The 18,433-nt window shown below is 38.2% G+C and overlaps 1 protein-coding gene across 4 annotated transcripts in view; it reads left to right on the top strand.

The window, feature by feature from the left end:
- Positions 1-17,718, top strand: part of SATB1 (SATB homeobox 1) — a 91,898-nt gene extending 74,180 nt beyond the window's left edge. For 3 of the 4 annotated variants that reach the window (XM_059846020.1, XM_059846009.1, XM_059846031.1), the window contains 3 exons: positions 12,707-12,910; positions 13,408-13,503; positions 16,001-17,718. In XM_059846020.1, coding sequence (XP_059702003.1) covers positions 12,707-12,910; positions 13,408-13,503; positions 16,001-16,483 — 783 coding nt within the window. In that variant the 3' untranslated portion in view covers positions 16,484-17,718. The remainder of the gene's footprint in view (positions 1-12,706; positions 12,911-13,407; positions 13,504-16,000) is intronic. The other variant, XM_059846037.1, reaches the window with a different exon arrangement.
- Positions 17,719-18,433: the final 715 nt, after the last annotated feature.

The raw sequence follows: 18,433 nt of genomic DNA, 5'->3' as shown, positions 1-18,433 counted from the left end.
TTTGACCTTTATTAAAAACCTTCCCTGTTTTGGCAAAGAAATCAGATACCGCACAGGGGTTTGTCACTCACTCTGAGACTTTCTGATCTCTGGGGTTAATGCCCACTTATTAAAGAAGTCATCCTACTGTGCTGGTTTTCAAAATAACATGCCAGCAAACACCTCATTTTAAGAAGAGCTTCAAACCAAAAAATGTAGTCTTCGCTGCTACCTAAATTTAGCAGAAATAAAATTTTCTGCCAGAGTTTTTCACTGTGGATTTTGTCTCCTTGCTAACCCTTCCCTGTACCTCTTCCTTTGGGGAAAAGATTATTTTTAAAAAAGAATCCTCAAAGTCTTTAGAAATTTTTGTAAATGGAAAATTGATCCATATTTTTATTAAAATATTCCCATATTTCTTTTGAAAACAGATAAAGAAAACTTAAATATTTTCTTATGAAAATGTGTTTTAGGAGACTACAAGTTTCTGTAAATTTTTTTGCTTTTTTTTATAAATTCATTTTTTCAGGTAAATTGTTCAGCTTTCCCTAATTAAACAGCCATCAGTATTTGGTAAGGTGTTTTTTTTTAAACCATCTACTTTTTAGTAGATCACAGTTGGCTAGTTTTCCTACACAGAGAAAAAAATCTATGATATTTTGATAGAAAGTTTTAATTATAAGACTCTAAAACAATTTTTGCAGCAAGGAAAATAAATGTAAGAGTGCAGAATGGAACTGAGCAGATTCTCCGAAAGCTGTTCCAGGTATTGTCAGGTGGGAGGAGTGGAACAGTACATGGGATAGAAATTCATCAAATCTAATCTGTAATAAGGCTTCCAGGGGAGGTTTAAAAAAAAGTAGCTTTAGTAAGAGGTTGTTTTATTCATTGGCAGAGATTTGTGATGCAGTGGCAATATTGAAAGTACAAGAGTCAGGGAGCTAAGACTCGGTGTTCGAAGTCAGTCACAAGAAGGTGAACAGGACAGGTTTTGAAAGCCACTGAAGGTGCAGTTTGTAGCAGGAAATTTGGCTATATAGATGGCCCCCCAGGCTGCTGCAGGCAAGGTTAAAGACTCGCTCATACCAGCTGGCCAGCAGCTACGCTCTGCATTTCTGGCTGCATTACTGGTTTCCCAGAGCTGAGTTGGTTGGTGCAGGTCTGCCATCAGTGTCCCTCACTGCATGGCAGTGCCATCTCCTTTAGTGACTCCCCCAGGATCCGTGCAGGCCCCAAAAAAAGTGAAAATCTTTTTCTGGAGGAGTAGCCAAAGCCCTGGAAGTGCTGTGGGTACAGATATCAGAAAAATAAGTCTGAAGTAAGATGAAGAGGAGGACAGGAAAGGCTCATGTTGGACGAGACTATGCTGAAATGAACTGTCAAGATTCTTAAAAAGATCTGGAAATACAGCACTCATTTCTCCAGAAAGCTATTCAAAAAATGTCATGCAGTTGGGAAGCACTGGATTGCCAAAAGAAGAAAGTATGGCACCCTCTGCCATCGCCTCTGAGTCTTTTATTTTTAGTTTTTCTCTCTTAGGTAGAGGTGTTCTGGTTCCTACACTCCAGATGTGTGAATCAGCTCTTCCCCAGGCAGCACCTGCTGTCTGCCTGACAAGAGGTGCTGTTTCTGGAAGGATGGATTTTCTTAATCTCTCTTCCTGCTTTCTGTACCCTCACCTTCTGTTTTGTTTTTATCTCACCACCTTCTCTTATTCCTCTCAGTACGGCTCTTCTCTTAGTTCTCCTTGGACTTTTCCCACCCCTTCCTGTCCCTTAAACACCCTCACCACCCACTCTTGCTCCATCTGCCTCTTTATCCTATCCTACCCCTGTCCCCTGCCTGCTGGAATCCTACCCCAGGCCCATCCCCACACACACCATGATTTTGTACACATATTCCTTTGTGTGTGGGGCACAGTGTGGGCACTCCACGCCCTTGGCCTTTGCTGGACTGGTCACCAGCACTGCTGGCTTTTAGGGTGAAGCATTGTTCCCTTTCTCTGCGTGGTGTCATGGATTTAGCCAGGAAAAGAGCCATACTCTTGATTTCTCAGGTTGCTTGTGCCTTCTGTGAGCAGATCACTGATTCAGGAGGTTTTTGAAGATTGAGTATATCTATTGATAAAAAGGAGGAAAGTTTGAGTGAGCTGTATGAGAGTTAACTAGGGGCATAAAAGAAAACAAAGCTGTGGTGGCAGAGGCGAGGAGGAGGCTGAGGAGTCAGCGAGCAGCCTGTGGTTCCCGGCTGTGGGGGAAGCAGGGTACCAAGTAAACAGCACAGAAAACAAAAGCGAGCTCAACCCGTAACTAAACAGGAAATGACAGGGTAGAATTCCTGCTGAAAAACCGAGCTGCTAAATATGTAACTGCAACGAATAAAGGCATCTTGTGCAAGCACAAATATACAGTAACAGCCCAAGAAGCAATTTGTTAAAGGAGTGACCAATTACAAATCAGGTGAAGGGCTGCTGGGCAAAGGCAGGAGTAAGAAATAACAGATGTGTGTTTTCTCCCCTAAACTGTGTAATTCAAAACACATTACACCTGAAAGAATGCTGCAGAATTTCTATGTGCAAGGTGAGAAAGGAGATGATATTTTGTTCCAGATAAATTTTTGTTTTGCTATTCCTAATAATTTCTCATTGCATTCATTTTTTTTTATTTTCTTCACATTTAGCTTCTAAGTCAAACTTCAGATTTTTGGTTATGTGTTAGCCCAAACTGTTAGCATCTATTGAATAGGCTAGAGCAGGCAGGCAGGTAGCTAAGTGGGGAAATTTCCAATTTGCAAATATTTATCTAATTTCAAATCTGCCAGATTCTATGTGAAAGTGCATTGTTATTCGGGGGCATCTCATTTTTAGTCCTGTGCAGTGTTATGTTCCCTTACTTCAGGATGGAATTTTAGAAGCATATAAGTATAGTTTTCAGAATCTTTGTAAAGCAAAGGTGTTTGGACTGAGAAGTCCTTAGCACAATTCCCTGAAGTTTTGGACCCCCACCTTAGCAAGAATGGCACACATATCAGTTAACATCTGTGGGTTTACTCAGGTAACTGGTTATTTTGCTAAGCCTGGTGATTAGCATCTTTAGTACCTATAGCATGCAAAAGAAAGCTCTAGTGATACAGGAAGTTTCCACTCTTTATGTAAGACCAGTTATTTAAAATAAAAAACCAAAAAAAAAGAGAAAAGCTTGAATTAGTTTCTTTATATTTTTTGCTTTAAGGGAGCCAGTTTGCTTCACCTCCAATAAATCATTTGCTACTCCTATTTTATATAAAGAGAGAGTCTAAAAGGATTGATCTTTTTCACCTGAGGAACAGGATAGGAGGGCTCAGGGCAGGAAGACCCGTGCTGCTCCCTGCAGTCCCTGACTTAAGGGCAGAAGGTACTGCTGAAACTGCTGTCTGTAAACACAGCTGGGACTGGGACTCAGCTGGGCTGGCACTCTTCTTGGCCAGTGAGGAAAACTGTAACAGTAAGAGCTGCTCTCTCTAGGAACTTTTCCCTCATGGCTGTTCTTGACCTCATCCTGACAGCAAACTACCTGGAAGCACTCTTGTATTGGTTCCCACCCAGGAGAGAGAAACCTGATCTCTCCAGCTTCCCTTTTGATCCAGCTTTCCTATTATTTTAAGTTTCTGCCGCAAGCAATTGTGCTCCAAGTAAGGGTATTTTAGCTTTCTGAGGATTTCACTGCCTTTCTTTTTCCATGGGCGAGATACGTGCTTCTGGCTGCTCCCTTCTCATTTGCTGGGAGGCATCGAACTCTCACAGGTGTGGATTTTAAAGGGTTTTTTTTTTAACTGCTTTGAGATAATGAACGTGATTAATTTTCTGACTGTTGCTGTGGTTAACAAAATCTGGAGGAAAGTCAGAGAAAAGTTTCTTTTCAATTTTCTTAAGACTCCCCTCACCCTTGTCTTTATCAGGGCATTAAGTGTTCTTCACTGTGAAACTGAGAGCCACAGAATCCAGCTTAACTGCAAGAGATGAGACATTTTCTCAGAATATTTAAATGTCTAATTCAAGTCTATATTAAAGCTTTAGTTAGGCTGTGAAAATTTGAAGTGATGTCTGAGAATGGATTTGAGCTGTGCATGTTTTGGAATGATGTCACTTGTTGGAATATCTTGTCAGCTGAACTGCATTTACAATGAAGTCCAAATATCTGTGAGCCTGTGATTCCTCAATGTGTGGTAGATCTTCCCCTGATCCAAAATGAATTCTGGAAAGGAAAAAAAACATGTGACAAGAAGCCATGAAATTAAATTGCTCCATCTGGGAAATTATAATATTTTAAAAAAATATATATATAACAACATGATGGGTTAACATATAAGTAATTACAAAAGTGACACTTTGGCCCGATGGCTCTTTTACTGGAGGTCTTTTCCCCCAAAGCAAATGTTAAATCTCTTTAAGCAATGTAATAATAAACATTTGCTGTTCACTGTAAATTGATAGTAGTAAAAAAGATTTTTAAAATTGCCAGGCTCTTTCTATTAAAGACTCTTCTCTAACTAAACTGCAGATATAGCTGCCATACAAAATTGATTGCATGTTTAAGAAAAAATAAATGTGGGCTGTTAAGGGTCGTGGTTGAATTTAGGGTTGTATTTACTTTCAAGGGACACATTGATATTGCAGTGAAATCAGTACTTCTTTCTACTTAAATAAAAAATAAAAGGCTGATATATATTATCAGTCACCCTCTGTGAAACCCATTGACCCATTTTATATGGCTGTACTATAAAAAGTAATGTACCAGACTAAGACTGGCTTATTTAATAATTAGCAGGTGGTTTTTCTTTCTATGTTATTTTTATTATTGTTAAGTCCAGTTTTGTCAGATGTTCTCTCACAGTTACAATGCCAATTGTATCAGGTGTGTGTGAAAGAGGAAGAATCTGGAGGACGGGAAGGCAGAGTAAAGCTGCACCCATTCTTTTTTGCATCTATTACTTTTTTCTCCTTTTGCATATGAATGTAGTTGCATTTATATAAGATTTTCAAAGGTATATACATTGTGGTTTTGGTGAGGGCTTGTGCCTATCTATCATTGCTAGGTAATTGAAGGCAATGCTGTAAAAAAGATACATTTGAACAGGGGAAAGAAAAGGTGAAGGAAGCTGAGAGCAAAGAAACCAAGCTTGGGAGAAGCCCTTCATGTAGATTATTGAATTTTCTCTGTACTCAACTAAAAGTAATGATACTTATGTTTTCAGTCAGGTTTAGAGTTACAGGTCAGGTGTTTTCTGTCCATGAGCTGGTGTTGTCTGCAGTGCTCATACACAGGGGACACACAAACCAGTTTTGATACAGCCTCAAACCTTAATCTAGGTAGTTTTTTGCAAGCACTGGCTTTGGCCATTCACCATGGCTCTGTGTAGAAACAGAGGTGTGGTATGACCGACAAGGCTGTGGGAGAGCACAACAGCTCTCCACATCATTTTGCTTCCGTACTTGTTGAATACTTGTCATTGAATTTTAGACGTTGCTTTAGCAAATTTCCCTTTCCTATTCATTTGTTTGGATGTTTACAAGAATAGAAATATGTATTTAACTTTGAAATGCTACAGCTAGGGAGAGATAAAGACAGAGGGATGAAGAGACATTAGGAATCCTTTTCCCCTAAAATATCACTGAAAATTTGTGTACCACTGCTAGGTATTTGGTCATTTGTTTTTCACCACACAGACAAAAGGTGGAGGTACCATGCAGACACAGATGAATAATAGGTTGGATAAGAAAGTTTAGGAATGGCATGATCTGTCTCAGTATTTTTCAAAGGAAATTTTTTTCTGCCAGTGAAGCTTACCTTTCTTCTAAAAAGCTGTTATGAGGTTGTGGGGTTTTCAGTTTCAAATCTCATCTATGATGATGGTAGATACAGATTTACTTAAAATCCACATCTGGCTTCCCTTTTCAACATTCTAGTAGTGAAAGCCAGTAAAATAGATGAACCAGGAATATCTGGAGATAAAGGACAGATTCAGGTTTCAAACTTTCTCTGATTTAGGACAATGCTCAAAGGCAAAGTCTGAAACTTAAAGCTGATTAGCGTAAATAAAATACTAATGCAACCATTGTTCTGGGTACATTTATTATCACTTTAGGCCACATATCAAGAAGAGAATTCATATTCTGGTATCTCTACTCATCTTCTGGAACCAGCTGAAAATGAGCTTTTGCTTCCTAAGTTCAAGATGCACAATTTTCTTAGAAAAACAGGAAAATCCCAAAGTATTGAATATTCACTGCCGTTTTTAAAATTAGTCAAAACTATATGCCTCACAGAAGGAAATCAGTGCTTAAACTTTCCTGAAAAAATAAGCAAAAATGAACTCTAACAAGTGTTTTGGTCAGTATAAAAAATTGTTAAGTCCGATAGGTTATTAGTTTTCCCAGTTCTTTATAAAAATATCCAGTGGCTTTTCTTTTAATAGACTTCAGTTCCCCTGTGAAGCACTCAAGTCTATTCAGCTTTGCATAGGAGCTAGCTAGGACACTTTATGTATTTTAGGAAAGATAAACCTGCAGTCAGAATGAATTTTCCTGCAGCAGGAAATTCCGGAATAACATCTAAGGCTAAAAAGGACTGCTCTTGTCATGTAGGCTTGTTCCCACATCTGAACCCACAGGTATTTCACACAGAAAGAAGTCAGATTTAAGGGATCTTAGCATGAAAATGAATTTTGAATCAAATGCTCTGTTCTTACCCTGCAGTGGGTGTTCCCTGTTTTCCCTGTTCTGTTTTTTCAGATAATGTAAATGTAGCACAAACAGCATTTCCCAGAGAAAATAAGCAGTGTCCATTGTTACTTATTGGTCATATTTGTTTGTGCTGAAGTGACATTTGCTTATTTTTGCTTCTCAATGCCATATGCATGAGTTTACTGATTCAGAACTCCCTGAATTTTTGATCCTGTTCAACACTGTGAGAAATCTCAGTTGGAGGGTTTAATGCATTTTCCAATCAATGTGTAGGGGAAATTTGGCCTTATCAATTTAAATGCTGGAGATCCTTTCATTGCATTATGGAAGAATCTTCTCTAAGCAGAGATTATTCTTAAGAACTTCATAACATTTAAAGGTTAATATGTTAGGTAAAGAACAATATCTTAAGACAAACATTTTTATTACAGGACATGAAGGGATAGTTCTGATTAAATTACACGATTATTTGAATGGGAAAGAAGACAAAGTGCATCATTTCTTGCCCTCAACTTTAATGCCTTTAATCAAATAATGACCTTCTGGAAATAGTTAATTTTAAGCATTTGGAAAGATCAATACCACTTTGCCACCAAAAAATGGCCCAGATGATGAAATTTGATGTATTTAAAGTACCATTTCACCCTTTTAACCTAGTAAATAATTTAAAATGCTTTCAGTACTCCTTTGCTACCATTATGTATCTCACTCAAAGTATTATGACTTTTCCAAAAGCAACCTTTCTGTGCAATGTGCAGCTTACAAGTTTAATACTAAAGACTAATACTATATGCACATATGGTAGTGGTTGTGTTGGCCCTTTTTCTTCCCTTGTACATGTGGAATCTGTTGAGTAAAGAAATAGAAGTATCTAAGATGAGTGCAGCCGTTTGGAACAATAATGAGATTGTAAAGCAAGTTGGATGGCTTTTGAAGGGGAAAAAGTCAATATTTAAAGTTTAGTCCCTGAGTTCTTTTCCTTTGTTTTGTCTATAAGCTTTCCTGTTAAAGGTGAAGGATTTGGATTGCTCAGACAATTAAGAGCCCATTTTACCAAGTGTAATTTCATATCTGCATTCTATAAACTGGAGTGCCTTCAGCATTGTAAATAATAAAAATTGCCCTCTATTAGCATGTTTGTGGGCAGATTAAAAACAGTCTTCATTAGCATAAGTAACACTTACAGATTCTTTTAAAAGTAGAAAATTATTTGTTGCATGATAAATTGCTAGCTTTCTAGTTAGTTGCTGAAAATGTGCTCATTCAAAATGCCTACTTTAGTTTAGTCTACAATACTCTTTTTTTTTTTTAGTTAGAAGTACTGTTTAATGGATTATCTACTTAGTCTTTGTTCACCGTAGATGCTGAAATGCAATTCACACTTTCTGCTGAAATGTTGGTATCAAATACCTCCCTATTTAGATTGATTTCTTTTAACACCATGGATTTTTATTATACTATATGCCCCAGAGAATGATACAAAATAATCTTAAATGTACTATAACCAAAAAAACCTGAGCATGTCTTAGCATTGATCCTCTAAAATGTTTTCCCTTTTTAGATTAAAGCTACACCCTTTCTAAAAAATGCTGAAGTTGTTGTTATTCTGTAAGAAATATTCATCATTTGGCAAATTATTATCAATGTAACAAATTAACCAAACAAGTTCAATTGCTTCACCTTGTAGCCTTCCCTTCTCAGACTAGGTGTGTTTGTTGCTTATTTGGAAAGCATTGGCCAGAGAACATTTTTCATTATTGTAAGGCTATCCTTATTAGGGTAGATGTTCACACCTTAGGTGTAGATTTCTTTTTCTTTTCAATAATAAAGAATGGAAGAATATTTTATTAGAAAATCTATGTGAAAGAGCAGAGGATTTTATTTAGGCACAGCAGAGGTCTAACTGAAAAGAATAGAATTTGGATATATGGATAAAATGCATAGATGCTTTCTTTAAAATAAGCATGCTCATGGGTATTGCAGAGCCTAAGTTTTGGCAGTTATCCTCTTTGCGCTTTTCCTGCAATAGTTTGGCAGTTCGGCTTTCACAGGTTTTTTTTCCTCTAATGTCTTGTGTTTCTTTACTAAATCCCTATCAGAAAACCAGACAGAAGACTCTTATTTATTTTAAATATCTTAGGTTTAGCATCTTTTTTTTTTTTTTTCACCATTTTCTTGCTTACTGTAGCAAGACCTTTGCAGATGGTACTTGGTTACTTGAAAGTGCATAACAGTATTTTCTTTGTAGCAGATGGATTTAAGACTTTTAGTTCCCAATAAATGTAGGTTTACAATACATAACTTTACAGGATTTGTGTTGTATATAACAGGTTTGAACATATTATCTCAGAATTCATCTGCATGGCATTTTCAGCTTATCCAGGGCCCATGCCAGTATTTTAAGTAATAGGGAGAGCATAGTGATTGATAGCAGCTAAAGGCGTGATTTTGAATAGAAACAAAGGTTTTAGAACAGAAGGTGTCAAATTAAACTTTGTCAGTTTGAAAAGTAGTAACATCCTGAAAGTTCTCCAAACATATTTACATGTGGCTAATGTTTATATTTTGCTTTGTACTCTCTTTATATTCAGTGTAATGTTGCCTGGCAAATTTACTCTGTTTTAAAATCAAGGTTGTTCCCAATGTCATTGCAGTTTTTGGGGGGTTTGCCTTTCTGCATAAATGCATCAACTTCATTATTTTAATGCTGTTTTCTTAACAATGTACTCTATATGCTGTATAAACCGGTTGTGATCTAATCTGATTTATAAATATTTCCTTATTATTTTGTGGCCATTTCGACTTCCTGTAAAACTATAAAGACAAGAAAAAAAAAGGAAACTAAGCAGAAATTGCTCTAGACTTAAAAAAGTAAGAAAGAAGAAAAATCAGTCCTGTTACATTCACTTGTAAATTCAACTGCATTATCTGCAGCACTTCATACCCTTTTTAGATCAATGGAAACAAAACTTACAAATTTTACATAACTTAAAATTAACCATTAGAAAAGGCTGGATGATTTTTTTTCTTAAATTTTGTGAAAACATTTCATGCTTTCTCATGTAAGTGACTTTTATGAATGAGCTTTATTTCATGTACAGAATTCTGAACCAGAAACTAAATTAATACTTCTATTTTTAATTGTTTGTCTTGAACCAAAAGAAAGCATATTGGGATAAAGTTCTTACTCTCTTAACAAACTAAGCCCCTATGGCCTCTCTTGCTGTCCATCCACTATCTCGTCTGAGAACACTGGTGAGATCAGCTTTCATAAAAATGTATAGACATAAAACATGAAGACCAAAAATTGTTTCTATCCTTGTAATTGTAAAAGAATTCAGTTGTTTGTTTCCATGTTTTCCAGCAAATGTTTCATCAGAGTGTGTCTACTTCTTTAAAGATATGCCAAGTGGAATAGAGACATTTTGGTAGAACAGTAATCTTTTCTGTGTACCCTGTCAGAAGTATCTGTCTTCATTATCTCAAAATCCCTGAAAGGCTAGCAGAGACATGTTTCAGGTTACAATTCATCAAATAATTTTAGATAAGGCATTAGAAGTATTATTTCAGTGCAAAAATTGAGAGGAAAACGTTGGAAATACAATGTTAGCTATCAGTAGTTAATAAAAATAAGGTCTGACCTAGTAAATACAGAAACAGAAAAGTCAGTAAGAGCAGAATGTATTTCTTAGGTAACAAAAACTGTTGTGAAATGTGTATTATCAACAGAAAATGTTATTACTTAGGAATTATTTTTTCTACTGGGTATTTTTTAATTATAAAGGGTTTCTACTGCATTTTTATGAAAAAAACAAACCCTGTGATTCCCGTGGTCAGCAGACAAAACATGTGCAGCTTCTAAATGCATGGTGCAACTTTTTTCCAGCCTGTGTGTGTGCCTTGGGGAGGTGTCATGGGTGGAGATGGGTTGTCTTGTCTTTTTTTTTTTTTCTTCCACCAAACTGTCATGATAGACAGCTCTGCTCTTTCTTTCACCACTTTAGAAAGAAAACCAACAGTTTCAGTGTAAAGCAGTGCAGATTCCAGACAACCAAAGGACAGTGTTTCCTCTTTGTCATGGGATGGTTTGTGGCTTTGAGGTTCTTTAATTAGGAATTTTGTAACTGCTCTTCAGTTAAAAGATCTAGATTGGTTTATCTTCACCATCATCTCTCCTCTGTCCCCAAGAAGCTGCCTCTGCTTTCTCAGTGCACCACTTTTAACTTACTGCAATAAAGGAATACTGCTGCTGAGCATAATCCAGCACTTAGTGTCCCTGTGGATGTAAGCTGAGCAGAGAGCCATGAGCAACATGCTGTTTTTGTTAGGGGCAGGGAGAGCTTGCCCTGCTAATGTGTTCCAGTGAGATTCCAGAGACCCTTGCTACTGTTTGGAAAACATGCCATACAATTCCAGCCAGGACAGGCTGAGTGTTGTGTGCTCTGTATGAAGGCATTTGGCCACATTTCCAAGTCATCATGTTAAACCCTGGGGCAATACCCAGCATCCCCACTCAGTGCATGGTCAAGGAATGGAGTGTGCTCCATCCCTAGGGTGTAGGGGAGCCCTTTGCTGCCCCTGCTCTCCCCTGTCTCCTCTCCCTCGCTCACACACCTCGTGAGCACCTGGTGTATTTTGGCCCCATTTAAATTTTTGCATTTTCAGCTCTGCTACCACCATCTCTGTAACATTTGTCATTTTGATAGTTTCTTGGGGGCATTTTCCTGTGTCATTTGTTCAGTTTTTCACTTATATCCAAGCAAATATACTTCCAATTTCTATACACACCTCACTAAATATTTTCATATACAATATGAATGCATTAACATTATTTGTTTACTTTTTGTCTTCCTGTTGTGGGAATATTTTTACACTGCATTTATTAACTATTAGCTAAAGATATGAGTATCTTCAAGAAAACACATATCTATATTATATCTATGAGTCTATTGTATATGTTAGTAAACCAGTCTGGATAAACCATTAATCCACTACTGGTACACATAAAAAGGACCTAAAAGCTTCTGTACATTTATATTATTTGTTGATTCAATAAAATGACACATTATCTTTCCTACAGCATTAAGAAATAAAACTGCATGGACATATTTTTGAAAACATATCCTTGAAGCTAAAATAAAGGAAATATGCATGTTTTATACATGTAATATTTTGTTCCTAAATTTTAATATACTAGAAAATTTCTGCTGATGTACACTGTCCTAGCTAGAGGGTTTGCATTCCTCTTTTAGAACCACCAGTGCACAGTTGAGAAAAAAAAAATCCCCAATTAAATTTTAAGAAGATGTAAAGAAACATTAAATTTTCGTGATGACCTCGTATGTCTTTTTCGGAAGCAAATTAGCAACTGCTTCAGTTCTTGCAGGGGATTTTGTAGCTGACTTCATATTATGTACCCCAAAGACTCATAGGCACCTTTCTGTCCTTGATGTGGAAATGTATAAAGGGTGTATCAGCAGCTAGAGCACATCTTCCTTCCCCCCAACCCCTAATAATCCTGTACATAAAACTGAGAGACTGTTTTTTTTTCTGGGTCTTTGAGGACAATCTGGAAACAGTTATGTATCACGTAAAATAAGTTCACCTGCAGAGAAACCTCTTCTTGTAGCAAAAATTAGGAAGTTATCGCTTGACTGCATCTAGTCATAGGATTCCTGTCTTTTGAAGAGATTTTAGGGAGTTCCTCTACTGCTGTGTTTTATGTTAGGCAGTCCTACAGTCAAGCAAACAAATAGCAGTGCTGTGGTTTGAGACCAAGGGCAAAAGGCTTTCCAAAATGCCTATGGTTGGTAAGGGTCTGTGAAATGGCTGGGCAGCCTCTCTGTGCATTGGTGTTTGCTTTAAGCCCAGCCTGTGCAGTGAAAGCCCTTTTGATCAAGTGAGGATGAGAGAATGCAGCACCTCTAAAGTACATATTTCACCCTCATTTTGCCCCTTGCAGTGTGATGAAAAAATACCTAATGTTTTGCTGGTTTTGTCTTCAAGGGGTGGCTCTGTGAGCTGTTACGTTGGAAAGAAGATCCGTCACCAGAAAACAGGACCCTCTGGGAGAATCTCTCCATGATCCGGAGGTTCCTCAGTCTTCCTCAGCCTGAACGTGATGCCATTTATGAACAAGAAAGCAATGCAGTTCATCACCATGGTGACAGGCCTTCCCACATTATCCATGTGCCAGCAGAACAGATTCAGGTTAGTTTACCTTGGCCAATCCCGCAGAGCACTAAGTAAATAAAGCTTTAAACGGTGCAAAGGAAATTAGTGTTTCTTCCCTCCTGGTCAGGCTGAACGCAGGTCTCCCTGTGCAAGATAAGAGCGCGCTGCCATCCACCACCGCAGTTCAAAGGAGGCCGTGCGACCACCCACGGTTCTTGTTCTGGTTCGCTGATGTTTGCAGACGTGTGTGGTGGTAGTGCAGAGGCAGCTGTGTGCGGGGCAGGGCGAGCCCCGTGCTGCTGTGCCTGCCTGGTCAGGCACCAGGGCCAAAGGCAGGGGTGTGTGGCACCGGTCAGTGGTCTTCCTTCCCAGCAGACCAGGAGGACCTTGTTGTGCTGGTGTTCAAAATCCAAGCAAGAACCCTCAGCAGTGGCAGCTCGTCCTGGGTAGGAGTGAAGGGAAGGGGATTTCTCATCCCGCTTTAACCCCAATTGAGACTGGGGTGAGTCAATATTTGTTTGTTTTTCCTTCAGAGCCCCTCTCCCACCACCCTTGGGAAAGGAGAGCATAGAGGCGCTTTCCTACCAGGCCTGCTGACCGCTGGACCTTGGCTGGGTGCTGCTCCGCAGGTGAGCTGGCACAAGGGCACCATGTCAGGGAAAGAGAGGAGGGGATGCAAGACCCACACCATGAGGCTTGGAAGAGCTGCCCTCTGCTTCAGGGCAGCCCCAGTGGGCTTCCTGCAGGAGCTGCACACACCTTTTTTTGCTGGCACAGGTGCTGCCAGCCGGAAGCGGAGCTGGCTGTTGTGCTAAGCTGTGTAGCCCAGGTTGTCAGTGGGGACTGCTGTCTCTCTGAGCTGGGGACTCTTTAATCACTTCTCACAAAAGGCCTGAGGTCAACCTTGTAACTGCTCCTTCTTAAAGGGCAGATCTTACCCCATGCTTTTCCAGCCTCAGCTGAGACCCTGTGTATCACTTGTATTACCTATACAGAAAAATATTTACAAAGCTAGGAAGGATAGAGTTATCTCGCAGCCAGAAACAACACGAGTGTATATTAAAGATAAAGCAAACTGAATAAGACAATCCCTTAGGATATCAAGTACTAAAATAATTGTGAAAGCCTGGAAACTTGCTGTTTGATTTAGCAAAAAGAGAGAGAAAGATCTATATTAAGTAATAAAACAGCACTTGTTTGAAAATGTACATTGTTTTTAATAAAATCGCTTCTTAAGGGGATAAAAGGAGAAGCTTATGCACAGTATAAACATTCAACCACTATGCCACTTACTTAGATTTTCTTACCTTGTTGATAAAAGTTGTGTGTTTGATCTCATAAATATTATTCACATAAGCAGTTGCAATGTAATCTCTTAATATGACTTGTTAGAGTAAGGATTGGGAGATGGGGCCTGAGTTTTGTCTCTACTGTTCTACATGGTAATTGTTGTAGATGCATAAATACATAGCTCAGACACAAGTTTTCAAAGTGTATATACAAAGCCTCCAGTCTTATAAGAATTTAATGTACTGGGAGTAGTCTTGAATCTCTTCAGGAGCCTTGAATGGGACTGCTCACAGACCATAAAACATGGAAAGACCTGAACAGGGATGAGGAAGGAGCCCCAATTCCAGGGCCTTTGTGTCAGATCTTAAAATATGAAGGTTACTTAAAGCAGTGGCTTCAAAACCAGTTGTGGATGTCTGTGCAAAGTCTCCACAGCCACAAGACTCCCTATGAAGTGGACAGAATTCTAATCCCTCCAGTATTTATACCATTTGTACAGCATTTTGTGCTTCTAAGGGTCTCAAAGAACTGCTACTAGAAGCCTGAAAACCACTACCAAAAGACAAAAATTGTTGAAGGGAGACCCTCACAGGGAAATAAAATGCAGTGATAGCAACTGCTTGTTTTGCTGTGGTTGTTTTTTAATAATAACTGGTTGTTTGTTTCATATGACAAGAAATTTGCTGATCCAAAATATCTCACTAACCAGTGCTTCCTGTGCTGTGCAGCAAAAGAATTGTCAACACAAACAGTAGCTGATAAATTTACTTTTGATTTTAAACATGATCTTATAGTGTACTGTACTCTGGTGGTAGATGAGAAAAACATTTCTATCCCTAGGGCTCAGTGCCTCACCTTTTAAGAATGTTTCTGAATCCATGCTTGCAAAACTTCATTTTAAGCTCTTGTTAATTATTTACATCATGATTTGCTTTATCTTATTCTTCTGATGTGCATATTGGCTCATTTTTATTGCCTGAGTTTTTGGAATGCAGCATGTTCCCTTCTAATAATAATAGTGCAACTTATTTAGAGCTTTGCATCTTAGTGCTTTATAAATATTAACTAAATAATCCCCAGCACAAACACAGAGGCAGGTAAATAGGTCTTTTCCTAGTTTATTTATTAGGATACAGGCAGTGCAGGCCTGCTCAGAGACTGCAGGCAGGAGAGGTCAGATCCAGAAGGGGAAACACAGATTTCCTACCTCCAGATCCCTTTGTCCTTGCCGAGGCTGGGTTTGACAGCGCCACGTTAGGCACTTCCAGCCAGCATATTCTGTTGTAATGTTTGCAAGTTTGACGAGACTTCAGTGCATGCTGAGGTCAGATCAGCAGTGAGATATTTCTGTACTCAAAGAGATAAAATGCTCTCCTTCCCCCTGGCTCCCCAGCCCGTTTGTCTAGCTATTGCTAGAGAGTTGCAGCCCTTGTTTTTGGGCAGCAGCTGCCGTTGCTGGCAGAGCTCCGGCACGTTTGCCCTCATCTGGCACTTTTCTCACTTTGCCCTTGCTACAGTTCTGGCTAAGCTGGTCAAGTTAATCCTATACTATGTCATTTAGCATTTTGTCTTGTCTGCACTTGACTTGTGGAGCATGTTCATTAAAATTTGTCAGCTAAACCGCACCGATGTTGTATCATCAGTGCTATTGGTCTGGCAAAGCTACGGTGCTGGTTTTGTTCTTTCTTTTTTTCCCTTCCTTTTTTTTTTTAAACTTACTAAGCCTTTGTTTGTAGCTCTGCAATTTCTTCCTCCCGCTCCCTCCTCAGGATTTTCTCAGTAACAAAATAGGAGCAAGAATACATGTACAAAACAATGCTGTTCTTTGTCTTGCAGCAGCAGCAGCAGCAACAGCAACAACAGCAGCAGCAACAGCAACAACAGCCAGGTCCCAGACTACCCCCAAGGCAACCGACAGTAGCATCACCAGCTGAATCTGAGGATGAAAATCGTCAGAAACCCCGACCGCGAACAAAGATTTCTGTGGAGGCCCTAGGGATCCTACAGAGTTTCATACAAGATGTAGGCCTGTATCCAGATGAAGAAGCAATCCAGACTCTCTCCGCTCAGCTTGACCTGCCCAAGTACACCATTATCAAGTTCTTTCAGAACCAGCGATATTATCTCAAGCACCATGGGAAGCTGAAGGACAATTCTGGTTTGGAGGTGGATGTTGCAGAATACAAGGAAGAAGAGCTGCTCAAGGATTTAGAAGACAGCATCCAAGACAAAAATGCAAACACGCTTTTTTCAGTTAAACTAGAAGAAGAGTTATCAGTAGAGGGGAACACAGAGATTAATGCTGAATTGAAAGACTGATCTAAAAGTATTATTTTCTTTCAACCGTGCCGCTGGTATTTACTAATGAAATGAAAATTCCATCTTGCGTTGTGTCAAAAACCCTTATTATTCATTGTTTGGCCAATGAATCTTCCAAAACTTGCACAAAAGTTGAAAAAAAGGATAATGCAGACTGCACTAGATGTTTTACTCTATTTTACAAACTGCTTCGCAGCAACAGATGAAGCGTTGAGGATTGTTTGATATTAATTTGTGTTCACTGGATACACTGTGAGTGTACCCAATAAGCATGATACCAGTGATTTTGATTCTGGAGCCTTCAGACAAGCATTACAACTTTTGTGATTTACTGTTTTTTCATTTCTGTTTTGTTCTTGTTTTTTAATTATTACTGTAGCACTCCACACTTGATCTTTGAAAAATCACATTTATTTAAAAAAATAAAATAAAAAGAGTTTGTTACTCTTGTTCTATTGTATGTTACAAAAGAACTATAGACTGTGGAATGCAGTTTAAAGATAACATATGCCAACAAATGCCTTGTATTATATGGCACTGCCGTAATTCAGATTTGTTTTCTTTTGGAAATAAAGGTCACTGTATTTTTTTTTCCATTCTCATTGTTACATGGTTTTAGAGAAAATGAAAAAGAAAATGTGAAACACGATTTAGTCCTCATTATTTATTTGTAGATCCTGCAGCATCATGTTGTAATTAATTTTTTTGGAAGTTTCCGTTAAATGTAATATTGCTTCTCTTGTTACCATACTGATTTTTTTTTCTATTTATAAATGTATTTTGATGGGCAGTAAAACAAAGTGTCTTAAAAGTTTTAAATAGAGAAAATGTGCTTTACACAGTTGCCTATAAAAAGTGCTCTATGTTATCCAAGCAATTCATACTATAAGCTTCACTCTTATTGTTGTATGCAATTTTTACTATCATGCAAATAAGCTTAGGTAAATAAAACTAATAGATCACCTTAGAAACTTATGCAATTAATGTGAAAATAATTGATGTTTGCAATGTGTCTTCCTTTGGTTTACAATCAATTTTAAAGCTACAGCTGTATAAATTTTCTGTATAAAGGTGTATTTCTTTTTTATGAGTTTATTGCTATGAAAACACCAGTTATTTTGTTACAGCTGGCTGTTTTTATAAGTGTATCACAATTTTCTTTATGCAGAAATGTTCTGACTAGGAGTGGTTATTGACTGTAACTACACAATTAAAATTGTTTGTATGGTATGATATGGCAGGGTTTGTCTGCGTATGTGTGTATCTGGGAGGAATAACTTGTTCTTAGTGCACATCATACCTTCTTGCCACCACTTTGTTCTCCTTTAAAATCACAGGCAGATTTTTTTTAATGACCTTCTTAAAATTTGAATTTAGATAACATACTTCAAAAAGAAACACAGTTTGGTTATGAAAATCATAACCTGTCTTTTCTTGGTTTAAAAACTTGCCTGCCCAACAGAGATAGCAGGATATTATTGAGTCAGAAGGCTATCAGGCATAAACATATTTACAGTTCCTGGCAGTAATGCACTTATAATGGATACAGCTGGTTTTATTTTACACTAGAATTATGCTAACACTGTTCCTTGCACTAATGTATAAACATTAAAAAAAAACATTAATAGTCATAAAATAAATAGGAAAGATGGGCTTTGCCCATAGCAGTCTCCTTCTAAGCAAGATTATTTTTAATGATCACTAATAAGGTTCTTGATAAAACCATAACAATTGGTGACCTCTGAATTTATGCAAGGCTCATGTCTAGGCTAAAGAGCAGTCTGCAGCTACAAGTTATGAGTACACACTGTTGTTCTCCTAGGAGAGAAATAACTCACACGTGGCGTGACTTGGGATGGGGATTCAGCTCAGTTCTTCCTGAAATGACTAAAAGTGTACAAAACTCAACGTGAATTTCAAAGGCACAAATTACTCTTAGCAAAAGTCTTG

This window comes from Haemorhous mexicanus, chromosome 1 (assembly GCF_027477595.1).
Source record: "Haemorhous mexicanus isolate bHaeMex1 chromosome 1, bHaeMex1.pri, whole genome shotgun sequence".
Lineage (NCBI taxonomy): Eukaryota > Metazoa > Chordata > Aves > Passeriformes > Fringillidae > Haemorhous > Haemorhous mexicanus.
This window is presented reverse-complemented; position numbering and strand designations above follow the sequence as displayed.